Here is a 23,788-nt window from a genome sequence, read left to right as displayed (position 1 = left end):
AGAGACGCTGTGTCTTAAGTCTCTGAATAGAAACTCGGAGCTGCAAATGCTGGTACATCTTTTTCTTTTATGCTGGTGTGATTTCCAGTTTGTACACCAAAGTCAGCACCCCCTCCACCCCCTACCCCACTTCCTCTCTACCAAACAGCTCAAAATTAAAGAAATTAAGAGAAAACATATTTAAAATTATATTCATAACTCTGGTCTTAATGACCACCACCATTACACTCGGATGACAGGAGAGCAGTCAGTAATGCATTCCTATAAAAGTGTGTGTGAAAAAGTCATTCCCTTTTCATACAAACCATCTACTGCCTTGCATTTTCTTTTGATTTGAATTGTAGCTGCAGAGAGGGATAAATGAAGGTGGTAACTACAGGATTTATCAAGCAATGAAAAGCAAGACCTTGTGATGTCTAAACATAATTGATACATAATTACAAGCCAGAAAGAACAAAAGACAAAAGTACCAGAATAATGCATGACTTGCTGTGTCATTAATAAATCAATACAACTATACAGAATACAAATCCACAAAAAAAAAAAAAATCCAGCATATATGAGAAAAAGACAATGTCAGTTATATTTTGTGGTATTTGGTGAGTCACTAAAAACAGAAATCAAAGCCTATGCCCTTCAAACATATTGTCTTTCTGGTTTTCAATTTTTTATCACAATACACTCCAATTGGTCAAGCTCTTTGGTTTCAAGCACCCTTTTGCCTTGTTCTTCTGTTAATTACTGCCACGTAGATTGAATTCTTGTTAGTCTGCCAAACGCAATAATTTTAGAATGGCACATTGCATACATGAAAGCACTGCAAAAGCCTATAATGTCAACTCTGGGTTTTCTTTTCTTTTTTAATTCATGCAAGATACTTCTGCTTTTTCCCTGATGTGTATTTCACCAAAATTTTCCTTTACAATCATTCTAATACCAAAGCACTAAAAAGATAAAACAAATCTCCATGGTAACACAATCTTGATAGCATAGTCTCAATGTAGAAAATAGAGAAAAAAACAATTATTAATCCCCAAACTGTATGTATTTCTTTAATGGGTCTTTCCCAAGAGAGAAATTTATAGCATATTCCAAGGAAAAGCACTAAAGAAAAATAGAGAAATTTGTCCAGGGCTAAATAAAATGTGAATTTTACATATAACTAACATACTGTGCAAACCTCACACTTACTTTAGGTATTTTATAAGCTCTAACCTTATCCATTGTAAGGTTTTATTGTAACTATTTTCCCTCATCACATTAGTGACCATATCCTTTATTATACAATTCTGCCATATGTACTGTATCCTACCTGCACTTTAGCTATAGTGCCTTCTCAAAGCTGGCCTAAAAAAGGCCCACTTCTTTGGATCAAGCAAGTTCCCCATTAATTTTGAAAAGCTGAAAACAAGGCACTGATTGCTGATCTGTCTGCTGTTTGGAACCATTGCAGCTCACAGCCAAAACATAATAACAAGACAGCGTTACTGTCTTGATTCACTTTATTCCTTCCCTACTCCATGCAAATGATACACAAAAACTAAGCTGTGAACTTGAACTGGGACAGACCTGATGTTTTACCTTTACTGAAATGCAGAACTATTCTTTTTGGTTTGTTCAGAGTTCACTCTCTGGGCAGTGCCAGATTTATTCAGGAAGGTGTAGCTGAGCAGTAAAAAGGAAGGTCTTGTCTCTCCCTCAGTGCTGCACACATCAGGCTGAGGAGCCCAGAAAGGAAAGAGAAAAAACCAACAGAGCACCTTTCCCAAGAGCAATCAAGCACTCAGTTGTAAAATCTGATAGGCATCGAAGCACAGGAAGCAAAGTGCCTCCAGCATGGCCATGGAGATGGATTGGAGAACGAAAGAACAGGCCTTGCCTGCAGCAGGGAGTGACAAAATGAAGCTGCCTCCCAAGGGAGCCATAAAGGGCAAGAAAACAGACAAAATCCAGAATGTTTGATGACTGGAAGCACAGAGGATTGATGGGAAAGGATCCATGCTGTAGTGTAGGCAGGGTTGATTTCTTATTCCTCTATTTACAGAGCCACTTCAATTTAAAAGTCTAGTAAAACCCATCTTAAAGATTAGGACCTTTTTGTTTTCTTTTTCGGCACGCTGGCATTAAGGAATAGATTGGGAACTCAAATGTTAAAGCTCCAGCTATTTGGAGTCTCACCGAAAGTACATAAAAAAATAAGTTTTCTAGTGTAAAATGGTAGCAAAAATAAAACAAACATGCTTGTGACTATATAAATTACTGAAAATTAGCAAATAAATATATTAAAGTGAATAATGCATTAAATGTCTTGCTCTCTTGTAGCAAATGTACAACAGATTTTTGTTTGCATATTAATGAACTGCCAAGCTTTCTCAACCTATAGCGTAGTTTTGAAGTGCATCAAGAAGAGGTTTTTTCATTTTACAAGCTCACAAAACAGCTGAACAGCTTAACTTATATTTATTTATTCTACTATGTAAATTCAGGGATCTCACTCTAGGTATCTCTAAACTTTAGATTAAGAAACTATAAATATGTTTCAAAATGTGCTATCAGCATAGCTGCATAATACTCAAGGTCATTCACACTGAAGTTAATAAAATCTTTGTTTTGGTCTTTTTAGAAGATAAATTTAGAAGTATATTTTCCCCAAGGTTCATCATCAGGACTTACAAACTAGAGGTTTGATAAGCAATTAAAAACCTCCGAGCAGAAAATAAAAACTAAGCTCTTTAAATTCAACACCTATAATATCACAGGAAAAAAATGCTACAATTACTGTTATCTTTGACATAAGATCATAAAAATATTCTCACACAATCTCAACAAAAATACTCCTTTCCACAAAAACTGTTAGTTAACTGTGGATCAAAAATTAGAAGAAAATTACAGAAAACATTCTGATTTCAAGCTTCCATCTCTGGGCTTGATGTCCACTCCACCTTCTTCACCACATTACAGTTTGGTATTTTAGCCCATTCAGCAGATAACTATTGGTCTACAGGTGTGATAGTGCAAATCATATTGTCATATAACACTTGATACTGCTTTTTTCATTTGCAGTTTGGGGATTTTTTTCCCTTTTTAATCAGTAGTATCTATTGTGACCATAGAAAGCATCACGTGAGTCGTCAAACATCTTCAACAAAAATTCTGAAGGGTCCCTGCACTCTGAACACCCGCTCAGTTCCTTTGCCAGAGGGATCCAAATGTTGTTTAGTTCTGTGTTGGTAGGGCAGAAGCACAAGCCACAGCACAGACATTTGGACTAGAAGTATTATGCTGCTGTCACTACAGAAAAATTATTTCCTTTTCCATTAATCTATTTGTCCACATTTCATTACAGACAGCTCCACAAGTCAACCAGATTAGAAACACCTAAAAGGCCTACATATTATCTACTCTTTTCTATGTGCATAACAACTTCCTGTGACATCAGACAGACAAGCCTTCAAACCTTGCAAGCCGCCACTTAACCACAAAGTGATTGTGTGGCTCCACAGCATTTACACTCACTTGAAGCACTTCATCACTATACTTGAAGTGGTCATCAAGACATCCAGTGTTAACCTTGCAAAGACAAACACAATACCACACATCCTAATTTATATTTTCTAAGTCTGAAGCTTGGTAAATATGACACCCAGTCAATGTACAGTCAGCACAGAAGCTCTTGGCTTAATGCTATGACTGAACTTAACACAAGCCTACAACATTAGCTGCTTTTACAGTTAAATAAGCTGCTACTCACAAAGGGACTTCTGTTGCATACTGCAAAGATATTTTTACAAAAAGTCTTTGGGAAAGTATTAACTGGTAAATGGACAATAAATACCCCATGAACAACAATTTTTTAGTGCTTAATACATCCAAGGCAGCAGTCTCTAAATCTCACTGAACATGCAATTAGGCTAGAAATTAATTACTGTGGAAAAGATGACAGGACCTTGAATCACTTTGGATCCACACTGGTTATTACAATGGAGATTGTAGTTTACTGGATGACACCAGATTTTTGACCCATTCCATAACTTCCACTGAATACCAGGTTATGTTTTTAAAGATTTAGCAGTGAGAAAAATAGATGAGGTTTTAATTTTCTCTCAATATTTTTGATGAAGGAAGAATACGGAGAAAGAACAGCTATTTCAAGAAGCCATGAGTGCAATACAGTAAGGAATGTCAAAAAAGCTTGCTCTTGGAAGTTACAGATGCATTTTAATTGCCTGGGAGACAACAGTATGTTTTTACTAACTCACAAGAGTAACCTTTAAATCCTCAGCTAGGATCCAGATTAGGGTATATACTCAACATCAGACAGAAAAAAAATGAAACCTCATTTGACAAGACATACTATAAACAATTCAAGGCAGAAAACCAACTGATTCAGAAAAATTCAAAAATTCTTTGTTGCGAGCAAAACAACACATACAGTGTTAGTTTTGCAATAGCTTTTCAATCCACTTTTTTTTAAACTTACCAACTCTGCACCAGCCCAACCGAAGGCCTGTTCAGTAAATTATCAGGCAGCAAATTCACTTCCCTCATGGTGTTTGCCAGTCGCACAGGCAGCTCCTTCCGCAGGAACATGTATGAAGTCTTCTCACAGGCATTGTCACGACCTGTCAGTAGGAAGGAAAAACAGATGCCCATTGCAGCAGATCAAATTTTAGACCTCCGACTGTTAGAAGTTTAAAAAAAAAAAAAAAACCAGTTGTGAAAATAAAAGGTTTTAAAGCGATTTCAGTACCCATCTTCACTTTCCTCTCACAAGACACATTTTAAACTTTTGCCTTCCTAGAGCTTAACCCTTTTTGTCTGACATTCTTGCACATTTCACATCATCTCATTTTCTCTCGCATAAATCTCTCATCATAGAAATAAAATTCATCAAATACCAAATACTTGATATTACTTGGAAATATGACGCCAAAATACTAGCTTTTACCAGTACAATTTTTATACTAATGAGCTTTTAAAAAGTAAACGCTGCACACATAACAGAGGGTAAGGAGGGAAAACAAAAGGACAAAACTGTGACAACAGTTTGCTGATGTTTCATGTCACAAGTTGTTCAAACTTAAGTACTTTAACATTTGAGGAGCACCTGGTGAGACCAGCACAGGCTGTCATCCCTCCTGGGATTGGCCTATAAGATTCTCACTAGAGACCTGGAAGGAAAGTCCAGTGCTTATCACCACATTCCCATTTGGAAAGGCCTCAGCTAAGATTATCTTTAACTTTCCTTTTTAAAACAGATTTTTATCGAGGCTAGTATTTTGAAAATAAAACATTAAAACCCCCCCGACCATACAGTCAGAAAGCAAATAAATGGATCCAGCAAAATAACAATACCTTCCTGCAGACCTAGTTGTAACAGTCTTCATTCTCTGAAGCCACCCTATACAAATCGAAAGACTGACATGACTAAGAGCAATCTTAAGCTAAAGTAGCTACTAAAGATACCTATAAAATTTTAACTACAAATATTTAAAAGCACAAGATATTAAGATACTTTCCCAAGTAGTTTAGATAGAAGATCAGACCTTACTTAACATAGTTTTTTGTATTTTGCATCATTTAACAAGTGGGTAAAGTCCCCATCATAACTAATTTCTAAAGAGTCCAGGTAAGTTAAATTTTTTAAGAAGTCCATGTTTTACTTGTAATGAACAGCCAGTATTCTGCTTTCATCTAGAAAGACAGCAAATGCTCTTTTGTGATGATAACCAGTTCAACCATCCACAAAATTTCTGAGTGAAGGCATAATGTAAGAGCCACAAATTATGTTCAAGCAAACCAGAAAGTGTTAAAAGCACTGCTAGGTCCATAATCACTGAGATTTGCAATTTGAAAGATTCAAGTACAGTGCAACCAGCACAATCAAGGAAATACTTTTAAAGACAGTCCCATTATAATCACAGAGTTTTCACCTTCTTTGCATAGGTAACACGCATTGATGGATTAGTTCCCAAACCCTGACATTATCTTGGGGAATATGCAGGAAGGATTAGCATTTCCCTTTTTTCTTGCTCATTTAGGTATCATCAATCTGGGGGTCATTAAATTCTGATAGTGCCATCAATTCCATTACAGTTCTTCCAGCAAACATTTGGACCTACTTTACTTGCTCGCATTTTCACATCTCAATTACAAATACACACATCCTGTCAAAATTAAGACAAAGGAAACAAGACATTACATTGTTTTCTGTGAAGCACAGTAATGATTTCAGAGTTCAATTTTTCAAGTAAGTCAGATACCAATTCACCTACAACAGAGGAGAGACACGAGGCTGAACAGCAGGAAAGACTCCCTGGCTTAGCTCAGCCTACACCTTCTGAGCTGGAAAACCCCTCAGAACAAAGACAACAACTGCTTCTTCCCAAGAGTGACTGAGAGCAAGTTCAGTTATTCTCTAGGCAATAAAAAGCAAAATGAAAGACAGCCCATACAGAAAATAAGAAAATTATGAACAAGAACCCATAGCCCATGGATTTGTGCAAGGCAAACAACAAAAGCTGCTACAGGAAAGCAGGACTGGCTGAAAAGACCCACTTCCTCTGCTCCCACATGCAAGGGCATATCTCTATTCAACCTGTCTCACTCCAGCAGCTCTAAACCATCTCTTTAAGGAGCTGCCTTGCCCTGTTGTACAGTTACATTTTAGGTACAGAGCCCTTTGGGGTCCCTTTGCATGCTCAGTGCAGGAAAAGGAAAGGAAGCTCTGGTTTAAGCCTTCCCAGCTTACAGGCTTGCTTCAGCTTAAGTTCAGCTTATCTGTTTGGTTTGGGGCACATGGTCCTTGTATCAGCTTCTTAGCTGCAGTCAGTTTATCTGAGAGCCTCCACAGAGCTGTTTCAGCACTTAGCATCAGGTCAGTTACCTGCCTGCCAGGCAGCATGCAAGAGAGAATGGTACCCACTAGATCAGCAGTAATTAGATACCCTCCAGCTTTCAAAGCAAAAGCAAACTGTGTCCTAACACTGCTCCTTGGCTGCTGTTCCTCACAGCAACACCTGTACAACCATATCCATCAAAAGAAGGGACATCAGACTAAGTAAAAAAACCCCTTAGTCTGTATGTTAGGTATTTTCTTAATATAATTGATCATAAATTACATGACAGTTGCATGTATGATAAAGTAAGTGTAAGTTCTAAACATATTTCCAGAAACAGCATTCTAATAAGCTGCAATGAGACTTCTGCAGGTTTAGCCTACAGTCACATTTAATTTTTTTTCAAAGGCTGGCTTTAATTTTGATCTAGTCATTCCATCTATTTTTCAAAATATACAGCAATCTTTCTTGATTTTTTTCTGACTCCAGCTGGGTCAATACACGTTGCCAGACTCAGGCTTTTGTTTTAAACACCAGAGGCTAAAATCAGCCCAAATCTATCAGTTTCAGTTGAAGAGAATTTGAAATCACACTCTCAGGGTCAAAGCGAAAGTTAAATTTGTGAATAATCCCTCCTTGATTTACACTGCAATCCTCAATACATTACTCAAGAATACAAATATATGCTTCCCATTGTACGAATTCAAATGGAAGAATGAATAGTCATCCTATGCCCTAGTGGAATCTACACTGCACTAGGCATCAATGGCTGTATTTAGTTTTATTTCCAAAAACTTGAAACTCTTTAAAAGTATGCTTTTAAAAATCTGAAAATGGAAATACTAGAAAACTCAAAGTGAAACATTTCTTATCCACAAAGCCAAGAAGAAAAGAAAGCAAGGAAAGCATCTCATGATATATAGGGTTCAGAATTTTGCACACACCACCACCATTTGTTTCCCACTGTCTGTAAAACAGCAAGATTTGATTGCAATTGAACAATAATGCAGTTTTGTGGCTTTAAGTGGAATAATTGTGCAGACCAAGTTCTTAAGTCAGGCACTGAAACAAGTTTCTTTCAGTAAGTATCACATTAAGGCAACAAAAAGAACAAACCAGAGAGATAAAACCTCTTTGTTACAGGTCTGCTCTACTGCAGGGAACAAAGCAATCCCATACTATTCTTCCTGGTAGAAAATAACCCTGCAAAGTAATTACGTTTTCTAAGAGATGGTGTCAATTCAGGGTCAAGAGGCTAGATTATCTACAGATTTTTACTCATAATGAAGTTACACCTTCAAGGTGACTAAAAAACTCCAAAATCATAGCTACAATGCCTGCAACTTAACCCAGAATTTGACCCAACAGGATAAAGGAAAAGCATGCATAAAATATCCCACTCTACCGGTAAATTACATGAATTTCTGAGCATCTTCTAAAAACATAGACAGATGCAACAGAAATCAAGGTAACAATAATAAAACAGTCTGTGACAGAGGAATGAGTGAATCTGATGGATTTACCTAAGAAGAAATAAATAAAGAACACAGCAATGTTCTCCAAGGCCTCAACAGTTCACTACAGAGGAGGCACCAGTAACCTTGTCCTTCAAGAACCAAACAAGCATTAGACTCAAACTGCAGAAGACTCACGTCTTAATATGCAGAAACTTCTTCATGGTAAACACTGTAAAAGAGAGCAACCTGATCTGATTTAGGCATCTCTTTTACAAAAAAAAAAAAAATCTGCCAAAATTACATTAAGCTAGTTGATTCAGTCTCTGAAATGAGGTTAGACTGAACACTGCCTAACATTCTTTGCAGCCCTAATTCTCTCATGACCCAAGAGGAAGAAACTGATCACTTCATATTTTGTCAATATGAAACCCACAAAGAGAAAACAGTGCAATTTTGCACAGGGAAACAAGCAAAAAGTGGGAACTCTGAAGCAAGTCAGAGTTAGCAAAAACACAGCACAGACTGCATAAAGTTATACAATAATAGCTACTTTGACAGAAAAGAGACAATGAAAAGCAAGGTATTTATGAAGGAACTAATCCTCAAGTTATTACTACTGAACGCATAGCTAGCACAAAAACTGAAAGAAATGTCAAGTGTCACCAGAGGTTTAAAAAAAGAAACTGTTTAATAAATGTTCTACCACCTTCAATCTTCTGAACAATCTTACTTGTCTGGGCTCATCAGTCACCCTATAGAGAAGTCACATAGAAAAACTTATTCGTAGCCACCTCTCTGCCACTTTCAAATCTTCAGCTCAAAACTAACACCAAAGAGAGACTGCAATGCCAATCTCGAGACTCTTTCACTTAAGAACAAGTCAGTGTAATGGACTGACAACAGTCTTCAACAGTCTTCAACACCGCAAAAATAAGAAAATACATCAGTAAAACAAAAATCTAAGCAGCAATCTTCTGGACTTTACATCGAAGCAAGGTCAGTGAAGAATATTCTATGGACAACCTTCAATGTCAGCCTTATGCATGACAGACACAGGGTTTGTAAAAATACAGTGGGAATGGTACCTGTACGAACACTGCTGCATTTGGAATGGTCACTGTTCATGAGAGTCAATGTTGGTGGATTTGCTTATGCAGTGAAATATGATACACCTGAAGAATGATGTGACTGCCACTGCACAAGTTTAAGTTGAAAATATAAGTAGACTTATTTAAACAAGAGTAACACATTAAAATTTCAGAAAAAGCTCACCCAGAATACAACATTTAATATTAAATCAATTTTTCCAGATATGAAAAAGTGTTACATGTTTCCACCAAAAATGAGTCATGCCAATTATTCAACTAGACAGGTATCAGAGGGAGAAAAAAATTTAAGAAAAACATGTTAATAAAACATGACCCAGAACCTTTGAGGTAGCACAGGTCACAAAAGCAGACTTGAAATGCATTAGAACTTCTAAATGTAATGCCATCAGAAGGGAAAAGATTAAAAGTGGAATGTTTCAGGGTTATACATCAATGTTATCACTGGTGGATCTTCCATTCAGAGGAAACTCAGGAAACAGAGTTCTACTCTCAGTTTTCTCTACTACTGTCTTTTCTCCTCTCTGGATTCAACTCTTCTCTAACATTTACTCATCTCTTCTCTTTCTTACTTTTACCTTTTACTCCACAGTGCTAAGAAACAGAAAACAAATTAGACAACTCTTGCAAAGCTGCACTTAAACCAAACTTTTGTTCTGGGTCCTGCAACAAGAGGCACAAACAATGCAGAGGCTTTTCACACACATGCAGCAGGCCCTGATCCAGTTCTGGCAAATTCTACAAACTGACAGAGCAATACTGTACTGTCCAAGATCCACTTTACAAAAGGATTCATTCCATACAGAAGGCTCCACACAAACCTCCATTTTGCTGCAGAAGAGGGCAGAAATGCAGCATGAGATCATAAACTCTGGTTCCAATGTTCTCAGTTCAGCTGCCAGATTCCCACATTCATGAATACCTGTTTGAGAACAGACTCCAGCAACAGTCCTTCACAATGATGATCAAAGTCACCTAGCTCACAAACCTAATACAGTTGTCACATCCCCAGGTTGTCACTGGACTGCCAAGGTCACATCATAAAAGCATCAGTAGTTTCTGAATATTGACACTCGTCTGTCAGAGGAGGCAGGAAAAGAAGAGACAAAGTGCTCTTTTCAGTCTTTTCACTGCAGGCAGAGGTCTAGTTCTCTCCAATAACTACGTATCGAACACCAGAGACAGACACTGTACTACTTTAAGACTCAAAGTCCCACCTGTTGTCTACCAGAGACAAGGGACTTTATCCAGAATTCCATAAAAACAAGATCAGAAACTACTACTGTTGCTTTTAGATAGGGCAAAACAAAGGAAGAAACACAGGAAAACAGGAGTGATCAACCACATATACTGTCTTCTCTTGAGCTTCCAGAATGTTTCATAGCTCCTGTATAGGCAAACAAAACAAAGTGAAGCAGAAGGATGAAGAAATCTTCAAAAGAATATGCAAAAAGATCAGTGCATCAGAGCAGACTGAGCAAAAGCTAAAACTAATAACTTGCTGCTGAACGTAGGAAAGCAGAACTTAAGAACAGTTGAATTTCAACGATGTTTGCACAGTCCCAAGAAATATGACTACAAAACAAAACTCAGCAAAACAAGCCCAAGTCCAAAATCATTCCTATTCCCCAATGGGAATGATTATATTTTCAGCATACTCTTTAGATATTTATCTCACCAAGCACTAAAAATACCAATCCCACAAAAAGTATACAGGGTTTGTTTGCTTGGTACCAGACAGGGCTTTGTAAACCCCAATGAAGACGATGAAGCAAGTGGAAAAAGCACACACAATGTAACAGGAGATGTTGACTCTTGTTGACTCTCACTCCCTACCACAAACTGCATCCTAGAAACCTGTATTTTGAAACTGGACCTGCCACGCTGTGCTACAGAATAGCAACCACAGCCTGCACAGCTGTTCCGACATAGGTAGCCTGCAGACGGAGGATCTGAAATTTAAGAATCCAAACCACACTTCCTCAGGTATTCAGCCTCTTTTTAGACACATCAGGACTAAGCTTCAGCCCAAGTTCCATTACTGCTCTCTAAGGCTAATTCCACCAACCCTTAAAATTGTTTCATGGAAGTGTCCTGTTTTATGGGCATGCTTCGCTTGGCACATATGATTGGCACGTTAAGAGACTGGTTCTATGTCAGTAAGGAAACCAGAGAAATTCTGAAGTTTCAAAAAATGAAATGTGAAGATTTAAAAACAAAAAATATTTTTTACATATTACTGAACTATAATAAACATATCACTTTTATGAAGTCAATTAAGTTGTGTCAAACAACTACTGCCAGAAAACCAGCCTAAAGCCAGAGGAACTGAAGTCCGCAAGTAATCTTTCCCAAATATTTGTTTATCTTCTTCAGCCCAATTCCCATGACTAGTTGGGCCTTTTCAGCCGAAGGGAAAGCACATTGATAGGGGTGCTTGAGTCTTCTCAATCTACATGGTTTATGTTCACAGATGAGAACTCAGTTGTTACCACTGTATGGCCATTGATTTGCACTCTGTGCCATTCCACTGCTAAGTGCAATCCAAACTAGGGAGCTCATGTTATTTACCCTTCCAGTTAAAACTTTCCAACAGTCACGTGTCACAGCATATGGATAAAACAAGGGCTGAAGTACTGAAACAGTTGAGCTTAATAAACCATTTCCAATTTATGCAATTCAACTAACGACACATTCAAGCTTTGACTGGCAGGGCAACTGCAATGCTCACTTTCTGCTCTAAAGGAAAATTTCAGTACAGCATTCATCAGGAGAATACATTAGCCTATACCCTGTTATCTGAATGACCAGACCAAATCTCATTCATAATCAAGGTCTAGACTTTTGAACTTAAGAAGTTAAAAAATAAATACAACTACTCTTGAATTTATATACAGAAAAACATACTTATCTCCACTTATTTCCAAAACCCCTAAGAGTGAGCTGGTTTATATCTTATGTGTATTAATTACTATGTCCATGTTAAGGAATACCACTGGCATCGAGAAAAAGTCATTTCATGTTTTCATATAAATGCAGGTAAAGAAAAAATGTCAGCTAGCTGTCCTCAGCACAGCAGGACAGCTCAACATGGAGTGAATCATTACATTTACTATCACATTAGCTATACACTAATTTAATAATAAATAATAATAACAACAATATGTGACTTGTGAACTCCAGTAAACCTGTTTCAAGTAAATGGTGCTCTGAATGAAACTGACTGTGCTGGAAAGCAGCTTAACTTACTGCTGAACGGGAACAACAGGAGGAATTAACAGATGCACAATAAACTGCAATCACTGATTTTAACTCCTAAAGCCACAGCCTTCCTGCCACAGAAAAGACCCAAGTGAAGACACGTCTGTCCCTCTCAAGAGGAATGGATTATCAGAAAACCACTTGTCAAAGCTGTAAACCAGCACCATGTACTGTTAAACAGAACAACCCAAATTAAAATAAAAGCGTGAATTTTTAACATAAGCTTCCCTGATCTAAAACTAATGTTTAGCTGCTTACCACTCACTTCTAACGAAATAATTTTTTGAGTATTTTAATGCATTTGCCAAGAGACAACACAGTAACCAGAAGTACCTATAAAGTTTAACGCAGAGGCACTCAACCAATTACCCACAGGCTGTATTATTTTTAGACATACAGACCCAAGGCTGTCTTTCCTTTGAGCAATTTGGGAGTAGACTGAAAGTCAGGTGAATCATTTTAGCACAAAGCTTTGTCTTGCTGTATCATAGGCACTCCCCACAGAAAATGACAGGCAAAGAGCCAAAACATTCTCAGGAGAAACCATGGCCCTGATCAGGTTCTTGATCTTAGAACTATCTCTGCAAACCAGACTCCTTCCCTAGCCAGGCACAAGGGGCTTCTAAAACAGACAAAACCAAAACAACGTGTCTCTTCAGACTGTATCAGCTCCTCTTCCACCAGCACTCCTGAGCCCTAAGCAGGGAGCAGCCAGTCAGAGCAGGTCAGAGGTGCACAGCAGCCCTGGCCTCCACTGCCAAGGGGCTCTGCGGCTTTCAAACAGGAGATCCTGGACAAAACAAATCTCACGTTTTGCTCTGGTGAGACTCAAAATTTTAAAACAAATCTAAAACTTGGTTTTTTAGATGTAGATGAGGCTTAAAGCACCAAACCAAAGAAACCTTATTCCCCTTTTGTTGCTCTGATCAGCTTCTGTTACAATAAACTGACCAGAAAAGACTGAGTTTTGCTTCTTGGGTCTTATAATCACCTTTTCCTCCCATAAGAGGTAAAAATCTGTTTCACATTGAAGATTATAATTAGATGTTCCAAATTTTCAACACTCTCCCTAAGCTCTCACAACTTTGACAACTTCCTTCCTAACCTTTATGAAAAACTTCCATAATTCTCTCTAACCATTCCAGAAAAATACAAGTCCCTGCTTTATCCTTTAGTTCCTGTAAACCTGCCAAAGGAAAAGCTATTCCAAATCCCCAGCATAAATAAAATTAACGTTCATGAGCAAAGACTCACACAGTTAAAACCAATTACATAAAAATACTGCCAATACCACATGCTCCAGTTTCCCTTTAGTCTCACCGAAGTGAAACGCATTAGACTGTTAAACATCTTGTTTCAAAACACTTTTGATAATTAACAAACCACATTACAAAAAAGATTAGAGGATTCCTCTATGTCATTGCTAGTTATCAGTCAGAAGGTATTTTTGCAGTCTATAAAAATCTTGCAGAAAAGCATAAACAAGGACTAAAACAAACAAGTAGCAGTTAAAATGTAGATTATTTTTAGCAAAAAAATTCTGCTTGTCCATTCACAGTCTTAAACCTAATTCTGAAAAACACCAACTGTAATTTGCACAAGCCTACTATTTTAATGAATTAAGTCAGTGAAAGTATTTATAATACTGTGTCACTTTTTTTATATTGACTACAAACTAACAGAAAATAATTTAAACAGAACAAAGAAATGTAAGAGAACGTCACATTTACATAGAAAGGTTTAAAGGAAACAGGAGCCAATAAAATAGCCTCTTATAACACAAAAAGCATCAGAAAAAGGAGAACTATGCCTCAAGAGTCACAGTTCAGTGCTCTAATTCATCCTTTCAACCTAACATTTCCAAAAAGAAAAATTACATTTAACTGACTCCAGAAAAACACAAAAAAACAAATGTACTTTTTAAAGGGTAAGTAGTAGCCTCTAAAATACTTCAGCAGTTTTGAGAAAAAGGTGGCTTTTAAAAAAGGCCATTATATTAAGCATAGCTGGCAACAAGAAAAGCTGTTCTAATATAGTAACTGTGGAATTAGATAAAACAATCCCTAAATCTATGCCTGTGGTGGATGATGATGATGGATTATTATGATGGCTTATACTGATTTGAGTTATGGAGGACTGGAGACATATCATTCACTCTTCACAACACAGGCCTGTGAAGATCAATGACTGCTAGTGCAACATACGTATTAATTGTTCTTCATAAACATTTGTACTGAGCTGGCTGCTGGAGCCAGTTCTCCTCACAGTGCCCCAGAGGGTGCTGTGCCTTGGAGCTGTAACTCGAAGCGCTGGTGACACAGCCGTGTTCGGGCTATGGCTGAACAGGCCCTGCATAGCATGAGGAAAGGTTTCTCTCTCCTGCACTCAGTCCCTATCCCAGCAAGTAGGATTGGGGGTGGGTAACAGGCTGGATGGGGACAGAGCCAGAAGAGCTGACCTGAGCTGGACAAAGGGCTGTCCTATATGACATGATGCCATGCCCAGCAGTAACAAACTGGCTGGCCTTGTCACCCAAGATGTCCATCACACAGTGTCTGGCTGAGCACAGCTCTGCTCCTAGGGGTGGTGAGTGACTGCCCGTGCATCACTTGTTTCTCTTCCTCTTTGCTTTACTGCTTAAATTGTCTTGTTCTTAATCCATAAGTTCTCTCATTTCTGCCCTCCCTATTCTCTCCCGACGCCAGTGAGGGGTGGAAAGAGGGGAGCAAGCACCCAGCTACTGGATGGGGTCAACCTACCATAACACTGAACAGCTATGATACAACAACCTCACCTTGAAGTTAGTTCATTATTTTGTAATTGAGGGGGTTTTTGTTTGTTTTTAATTAAGAATGTCACATGGAGCTGTGCCAAAACTTCATAAAAAGCCAGATACAGCACCTACTGCTACTGCCTTAGCACACACCAAATTAACTTGGAAATCAGACCAGGCCAACACAATCTTTTGTCTCTTTACTACCTTATTATCTCTTGGTGCTTATCTATGTATTACTTCATTATCAGCTCCATCACTTTTTCAGTTACTTCAGTCAACCTGACTTAACTCTTAATCTCCTCCTCTTCCTCTCCCCTGAAAGACAAACAGTGTTTTTTCCCACTTCCACAATACTGGGGCCATCCATTATTTCCATGAAACCCGTAAGCACCAGCTGTGCTGCACCAGGCCGCACACATTTGCAGAAGAAAGTGTTCAGCTACTCACAACACACAGAACCGATTTACTTCTGCTGGAACCCACTAGGCCAAGAGGATCTAGACATATTGCAGCTGATCTAAAATTCGGGCCAGGGGAGAGTTGTGATTTCCTTTATGTTTCTGGATACAATTCATCTTTTTCTGAAGACCAAAGCAAAGATGAATTCAACAGTCTTTATCATTATGTACTTACTTTCATCAAGTAAATGTTTCACTTCTGCATTCTCCCCAATTACTTTAAACTATCTCAACATCTTTTTATCTGCTTTTCTATCCCATGACTTCTCACCTTGGCTGTTATTTGTACTGCAACCTAAGACAGATGTCCTTGCTTCCAGCTTTCATATGATGTTTTTTAATCAACAGTATTTCTGGACTTCGTAACACTGCTCTACTGCTCTCCTATCTTTTGTCTGCATCAGAATTGCTCTTTCTCAAACTGACACATCATCTTATACTCCTCCTTATATCTTAGGAGAGACCCTACCAACATGTTTTCTCGGCTTGTAGAAGTTATGCTATTTTAAAATCACTGGCTGTCAGTTCTTCCATTCCAGAGAAGGAATGCTATCAAATTCATGTCCATTTTAATCAAAGTTTAATCTCAGATTTTCAGGTGTCTCCTTATTAGTTTTAGTCTACTCTAAAGCAGGCATTTCAACAATTTCTACCAGTTGCTAGAAGAAAAACATGTCCCATTCATTCTTAGATCTTCAAGAGCTACAAATCCTATCTTTTTGTCCTTCCAGAAAGAAGCTTCCCAAGCCCTCAATTTCTATCAGGCAGCATTCTCCATTGCTTCTGCTTCTTGCTAAAAAGAAATAAACAAACCCACTGGCATTGTTTACTGCTTCATGCAGATGAGGAGTTCTTGTCCTCTCTCTATCACCCAAGACATTCAGCTGTATGCTTACATGCCATACCAGCTTCAGGAAATAAAAAAAAGCTCAAGCATGCAGACATGCACATGTGCAGGGAAACATCATCTCCCCTTCCCAGCATCCCAAGACAGACGACTGCACAGCTCCTCTGATCAGCCCACAGACAAATGGAATACAGATTGAGAAATTTTTGGCTGTTTTGGGAAACCAAACTCAAGCAATTCCATCAGCTGAAGGATGCTCACTTGTAAACTACTAGGCCATGCTTACAGGCAAGAGTGGCCAGCCAAACCACCTACTGAAGGCAGAATTTTCAGTGCTTAGGCTTTATGAGGAAGAAAAAAAAAATACCTTGATGATCCAGTTTGATCATCTACAGCAATTTATGGAATTTGTACTGTAACTATACTAGAATACTGAATTCAGAATATATATAAAATCTCAATTACACTCAGAAATTAAGTATTCCTTTATTGAATAAACAGCCTGTAAAAGTGACTGATACAGATAATTCTGTATACGAAATGCACCACAGTCTAGTATTACACAATACTCCCACACACAAATATCTCTATCATATCACAGTTTAGTAGTGACTGCTGAACAAAGTTACCTAACCACAATGACTCTTCCAGACCTTCAAAACAATCAATATTAGGCCTTATAAAACCCTTCAATATTATATATAGTATTGGAACACCACTGCCTGCCAGCAGCTGGCAGTTGTAAATAGGAACAGGTTATAAATAACAGTTGCATCAAAAAGGCTTCCAGCTTACTTGCTGTGCTACAGCCCCTTCAAAGAAAACCCTTCTTAATGTTATGAAATGCAAACTTGATCCATGCCCAGATCTAGGGAACGAAGGACTGAACATGGAAAGGTGATAACCACAAAAGAATTCAAGAACAAAAGCAGGCAGACAATCCAGCTTGCACATCCAGCTGTCACTGTGACCAAAGGGTAGCCTTTCAAGGTAAAAACTAAACAGCAGTGAAACAATCTTATTCCAACGTTCCACAAAACTCCTAAAGGGATGCTATTTAAAGCTCTAAAAGACATATCTGAAGAACAATACTGAAAATTCTGGAAAAGCCACAGAAGTTAATTCCATGGTATTTTCATAAGGCTTGAAATAGCTCATTTAATGTATTTATCTTTACAAAATCAAGAAAGATACTCCACCACACTGTACATATACCACACAGTGAAAATATTCCAGGCATCAAAGGATCCCAACCTACCAACAAAAGCTCTAACAAAACTGCTGTATGGAAGCTGAAGCCAGTCAGATGAAAATGAAAGACAGTAATGCCTGACTAGCATTAATCTTCCTGATCCCACTCAGAGGTCAGCATTCCAATGGTTAACATTTGGGCTAAGAGGACTTTTTTTTTTTTTTTTTTGAAGATGTATTTAAATCAAGCATAAGGTTTTAAGGACCATACACAAAGAGCAGTAGAAAAAGCACAGCTGAAAGCAATAAATAGCAGGTAACCATTTAATATCTTTTAGCCCTGAACTTTTTAAGTGCTGTAGATAGATGCACAGTCTCTCCACTAATGTTCTATTAAAAAAAACCAAACAATTAAAATCTTCCAGTATCTTTTTGTGTACAAAAATCTTCCAACAGCCATCTTCCATAAGAAGATTAGTAATTATATTTGGAGGCGTAAGGCAGGTTTTGATCTCTACTTTCCTACATCCACATGTTGTTGTTGTTCAAATTGTATCTGCCAGCTACCTCTCCAGTGGCAGGCTGTCAGCTCAGATCCATGCCTCTACCAAGAAAGCGACATGAAGCATTAACACTCTTGCAAAACCCCAATCTCATCCTGCTCATACAACTGGCAGCCACCAACAGCAATGCCGATACCTGGTTTGCTCTTTATATCCCTTTGGAAGGGGCCTACATGTTGCCCCAAGACAGGTAAATTTAATAGGTACCACATAAACGAAACAATTTCATGTCAAAAACTGTATTTTAAAAATGAGAAGGATCTATTGATCATATTTTCCTCCAGATATGCCCCAGGGCACAACAGTTCCATGCACTCATTGTGATTATCTGCTGCATGCTCAGCTGTTCTCAGTACAGTAAAATTACTAAATTACAACCTTTGTGATATTTTTCAATGCCACTAACTGCAGCAGTCACCACAAATATTTTGATTATAACCTACAAAATCAGGATCTCCTAAGTCACATTCCACAACAAGAATTCACTGTGATTCACTATCTTCTGTCTTAAGCACAAGCACAGCTTTTTTATCCAAACCCATTAGTAACTCTGTGGTACATGTACACTAATATATGACATGTTCAAAGAGCTAACAAAAAACCAAGTGTAACCCCATAGGAACAAAATTCATCCAAAGCATTTCATTTGAAACATGAAACAAAAAGGGCTAGGTACAGCTGGCCAAGAGAGCTTCAGTAGTAAACAAGCCCCAAAAGCAGATGGTTCGTGTTTCTGACAAAACACACCTCAGACTCATCGGTCTCAGACACTTGGTCAGCTGGGCACCAGCAATGAGAGGATTACATGAGTACAGTATCCTGGCACGCGTTCACAAGACAGCACTAGCACAGCTTCAAATGACTCTTTCATGCATAATCGAAGGATTACACCATTTACACTTCACTCATGTCTTCATTTGTGCTTAATTATATGTAACCTTTGCAGTACAACCATTCATTTGACAAAACATTTGTCAGTAACTTTACTGACAGCTGAGGTACCCCGACGATGTGAGCAAGCAGCTGTGTGGAGCTTGCCAGCCAGGGCAGGGTTCAGCACTAGTGCAGCCCTCCAGGGCTGGCTCACACCAAGGACAGGCTGCAGTGCAGGCACCAGGAGCTCACGTCTCTGGGTGACTTTTTTAAATACCAGGACACTCTCAGAAAAGCAACTCTACTTTCCTCAAACAGACAGGTTATTACTTCCCCAGGCAAGGGATTGGCCAACTGGTTACCCACGTGTGTGATTGCTCGTTAAGAGTATTGGGTATTTTGGATTAACCTGTCACTCTCTAAGGCCCACCCTACATGCTGAATCGAATCTAAATTGAGATGCTCTATCAATATGAATCTCCAGAATGGGCTTTTTTTTTTTTTTTTCTCAAACAGTCTAGCCCCCAAAATGTACAAAGATCCATGGACCTAAATGTTAGATGACATCTCTACTTCCAAGTTCATTTCAGAGAAGATATTTTAGTAATTAATTTAGTCTCGGTCATAAAGGAACACCTGCACTTAGAAATTGACCAAAACAACTTTCAGAGGAGCTACACAAGTTTGGAACTACACAACTGAATCCAATTGGTAGGTTTTGTATTTTTTTCCAGAGCAGAATAATTATTGAGGCCTGGATAAACCTGGAGTGACATGCTAGCATTAAACAAGGTCAAAATTTGTTTATATTGAAACACACTTACAGAAGGTCACTCTTTTGCGAAGGAACGAGATTGCACAAGAATCTTGGGAAATACACTTCGTAAAAAAAGAAACTGCCTGAACAGAATTCAGGAGCATGCAAACAGAAAATGTACACACAGAAAAAAGTAAAAAAGCTGCACAGTGTGAGCACTCAGACTTTCTTACACAGAGGTCCCAAGCCCATGGCACAGTAACCTCTGACACACTCACGGCAGCTACAAAGACAGCTGCAAGCTCAACAGAACATGGACACAAACAGGACTCAGCTACAAAAACCAAGCAAGTGTCACTGCTTTAACTACTGCCTTCTGGTTTGCTTCACAGGTTCTTAATACTAGCAAGCTACCTTAAACAGACAAACTGTCTCTTATAGTGGTTTAAACAGCTGAATTAAGCAGAGAAAGTTTTAAAATAAACATCATTAATTTATATCACTGGAAAGGAACAGAGACTCTACAGCCTCACTATGCACACAACTATGTTCCATACAACCCACACTGTTAGCCAGTAAGTAAAAAAGCCCAAGCTGTACCTCAACACACATTGCCACCAACTATCTCTGAAGAGACTCTTCAGCTCACAAGAAATACAAAGTTTCTCCCCCCCAGCTCACCACAGTTTTACAAATTTGTAAGTCAACTTAGTCTAAATCAGTATCACCAATACAAAAAAAAAGACATAAGGGACACACTGCAGTTTCATTATTGTCAGAAATTAAGTCAAAAAACTTTCTTCACATAAATCCGAATCACAGTAAGTGCAAATTCCATATGAGAAATATACATCAGACAACAAAACCAGACTGCCATGAGAGAGTTATTCACACATTTCCTTTGGGCTTACTCTTCTTCAACATTTGTTGAAAATTCAGTCATGTTTTTGTAAAACAAGCACTACATTCATGTAGCTCAATTAAAAATACTGTTTCTTTTGAAGCGAGACAGTAAGTAGCCTCTATAAGCTGACCACAAAACAGTGTCTTCTTCCCATCAAACATTCTTACAAATGAACAAACACAACTGAACTGCACCTTGAGTATCGTGCTCCTTTATGTTTGGCATATTTGCTCTCTTGACTACTTGTATCCTGTGCCACCAGGAAATTCTTTTTTGGCTAATTCAGATATAAGTAACACAGTTCCCCGACATGGTGCAAGTTGTCCAGGCTTTCCACACCTCAAGTGGGAAAACTTTTGCATTATCACTTACATTTTGATATTGATTTTTCCTCTAGGCCTCTGAAGACTCTGAACTTGAAATTACCCAAAGCTGTAAACATTTAGGATCACATCAGTTAAGTAACTACACTGGGTTTAATGTATTTGCTTAAACTGCTGTAATTTTCCTACTTGAGTTTTCCCAAGTAAATACAGGCACTAAAGAGTAAGAAAGTGGAGATGTTAAGTGGCCCGTAAGACTTATTAAGATCAAGGTGATAGGTTTAACAAGGTTGATACAACATAAAACTACTAATTTTAGAAACTCCTGGTGACCTTCCAAGACTAAACCATAGACTTTTTTTTCTTCAGAGGTTTGAAATGTCAATGACAAGATAGCTTCCCGTCAGCCTTAAGACATGAAGAGCCTTAAATACACAGCCCACACACACACAAGAGTCCAATGACACATCCAGTGACAACTGGAGCACATCTAAAGAATAGGGCTGGCCAGGCCATAACGTCCTGTTCTCACTCTGTTCATTTCCAGTGACATAAGCCAGGCTTAGAATTGTGTAATAAAACTACCACTTTCTGCAGAATCACAAGACACTTTTCTAACTATAAAGTAATACAGACACTACAATGTTAAAACAAACACAGCATTATGAAAAGGCTCCCACAGAAGAGATGTCCAAAGGCAAACAGTCATGCAGGACAACACAGAACTGCAGAAGTCCTTACCAAAAAGCAAAGTTTTGTCAGAACATCCAAGGCATTAATGCAAATCCTGAAATCTTTACACCTCTCTAATCACAACTGAAAAGACTCACAAAAACCAGTACTTCCCCAGCAACAAATTACAAACCCATTTCAAACAGGCAATGGTGACACAATTTGTTTCGTGCCAAGGCTAAAATAAAGATATTCTAAGTATTAGGCCATTACTCTTGCCAGTACAGAAAGATACAGCCTAAGAATCACCAATACTAAAGAAGAAGCCCAGCAGCACAGGAAGGGGTGGGAAGAGATAACAGACTCAGGTGAGTGGAGACCAGAGAAAGAAAGCACAGCTTCTGGTCAGGTTCTCCTTTAAGTGAACACAAGGGAGTTTGGGGGTTTTTTTAATGGTACAAAACCCTGTTTCATTGAAACACTATATCAAGCCCATTACTGGCTTTCTGTACTTAGGGCATTCTTTCACAAATACCACTGCCATAATTGTTCAATTGTATCCACTTTTAATCACTTTGTGGCTGAAATCTAGCTCATTTTTGTCCTTTTGTACCTTTACTGTAAGAGTATAATGAAGGAACACTCTGTTAAGCTTCACGGTGTTACACATGGCCTCTACATTTACTCTACCAGCAATATTTATGTGATAATAAAATCTCAACAACTCATGTGTCAGAGAGCAAGAGTCAAATAACCTCCGATACAAATATGGGTTTATCGTTATCTAGATGGAAGCAGGTTTTTTAACAGCAACACAAAGCCACTCCTGGATTTCATTTCAGGGCTTCTGAAAAGAAAAATGCTATTTATCATCAGCAACACTTCCTGAAGTGTTCCTGAATTTCGCACAAACAGGTCTCCTATACAAGTGCGGTTAAGAGTTCATGTCCGAGCTTTAAGTAAGCCGATCTCTGCACGGCAGATTTAAATCTTCACGCTCAACACCATTAACTTACTCTCTCCTTTACTCGCTAAGCTCACAAAACGTCAGGTCAGGAACCCTTATTTTGATCCCCATCCCCACGGTACCCGTGACAGGGGATAACGCAAGAGGGGCAAGCCCGCCCCTCCTGGCCCCTCGGCGAGGCGAGCAGCGGCTGTTTGCTGGCCACCGGCTACCGACAGCGCGCACGGCCGGGTGTCAGCGCGGGCCCCGGGCCTGCGGGGCCGCCGGGCCGGGCCCCGGCCGCGCTCCCGATGCGGGCCGAGGAGCCGCGGCCGAGGAGCCGGGGCCTGCGCGCCAGCCGCCGCGCCGCTCCCGGGGAAAGCCGCAGCGACCCCCACACCCCCTCACCCCGCGGCCCCGGCACTCACCGAAGTCGAGGAACTGCTTGATGGAGAGGGGCGAGGGGAGAAGCGCGAGTAGTACTCGATCTGCTTGGGGATGGGGCTCTTGAGCAGCGCCCCGCACAGCCGCATGGCGCGGCCCGCCCGGCTCCGCTGCGCTCCGCCGGCAGCGGCTCCTGCCCGGGCGCGGCCGCTCCGCGCCGCCCGTCGCGCTCCGCGGCCCGGCCCGGCCCGGCGGGAGGGGCGAGCGCCGCGCCCGCTCCGCGCACGCGCACGTCGGCGCGGGGGGGGGCGGGGCGGGCGAGTGAGGGCCGCGGGAGCGGAACGGGGTCGTGTGGCGAGTGCCGGGTGCCTCAGCCGGTCCTTGGAGTCGCAATCACTGGCTCAGTTAGCTTGGAAAAGACCTCTTGGATC

At 39.5% G+C, this 23,788-nt stretch overlaps 1 protein-coding gene across 1 annotated transcript in view; it reads right to left on the bottom strand.

Moving 5' to 3' along the window:
• Positions 1-23,568, bottom strand: part of PDK3 (pyruvate dehydrogenase kinase 3) — a 55,197-nt gene extending 31,629 nt beyond the window's left edge. Inside the window, 3 exon segments of the mRNA XM_039551759.1 lie at positions 4,481-4,622; positions 23,402-23,440; positions 23,443-23,568. Of these exon segments, the coding sequence (XP_039407693.1) occupies positions 4,481-4,622; positions 23,402-23,440; positions 23,443-23,506 (245 nt within the window). The 5' untranslated portion in view covers positions 23,507-23,568.
• Between the last annotated feature and the right edge of the window lie 220 nt (positions 23,569-23,788).

This window comes from Corvus cornix, chromosome 1 (assembly GCF_000738735.6).
Source record: "Corvus cornix cornix isolate S_Up_H32 chromosome 1, ASM73873v5, whole genome shotgun sequence".
Lineage (NCBI taxonomy): Eukaryota > Metazoa > Chordata > Aves > Passeriformes > Corvidae > Corvus > Corvus cornix.
Note: the sequence above shows the minus strand (reverse complement) of the source record. Positions and strands in the feature narration are given on the sequence as shown.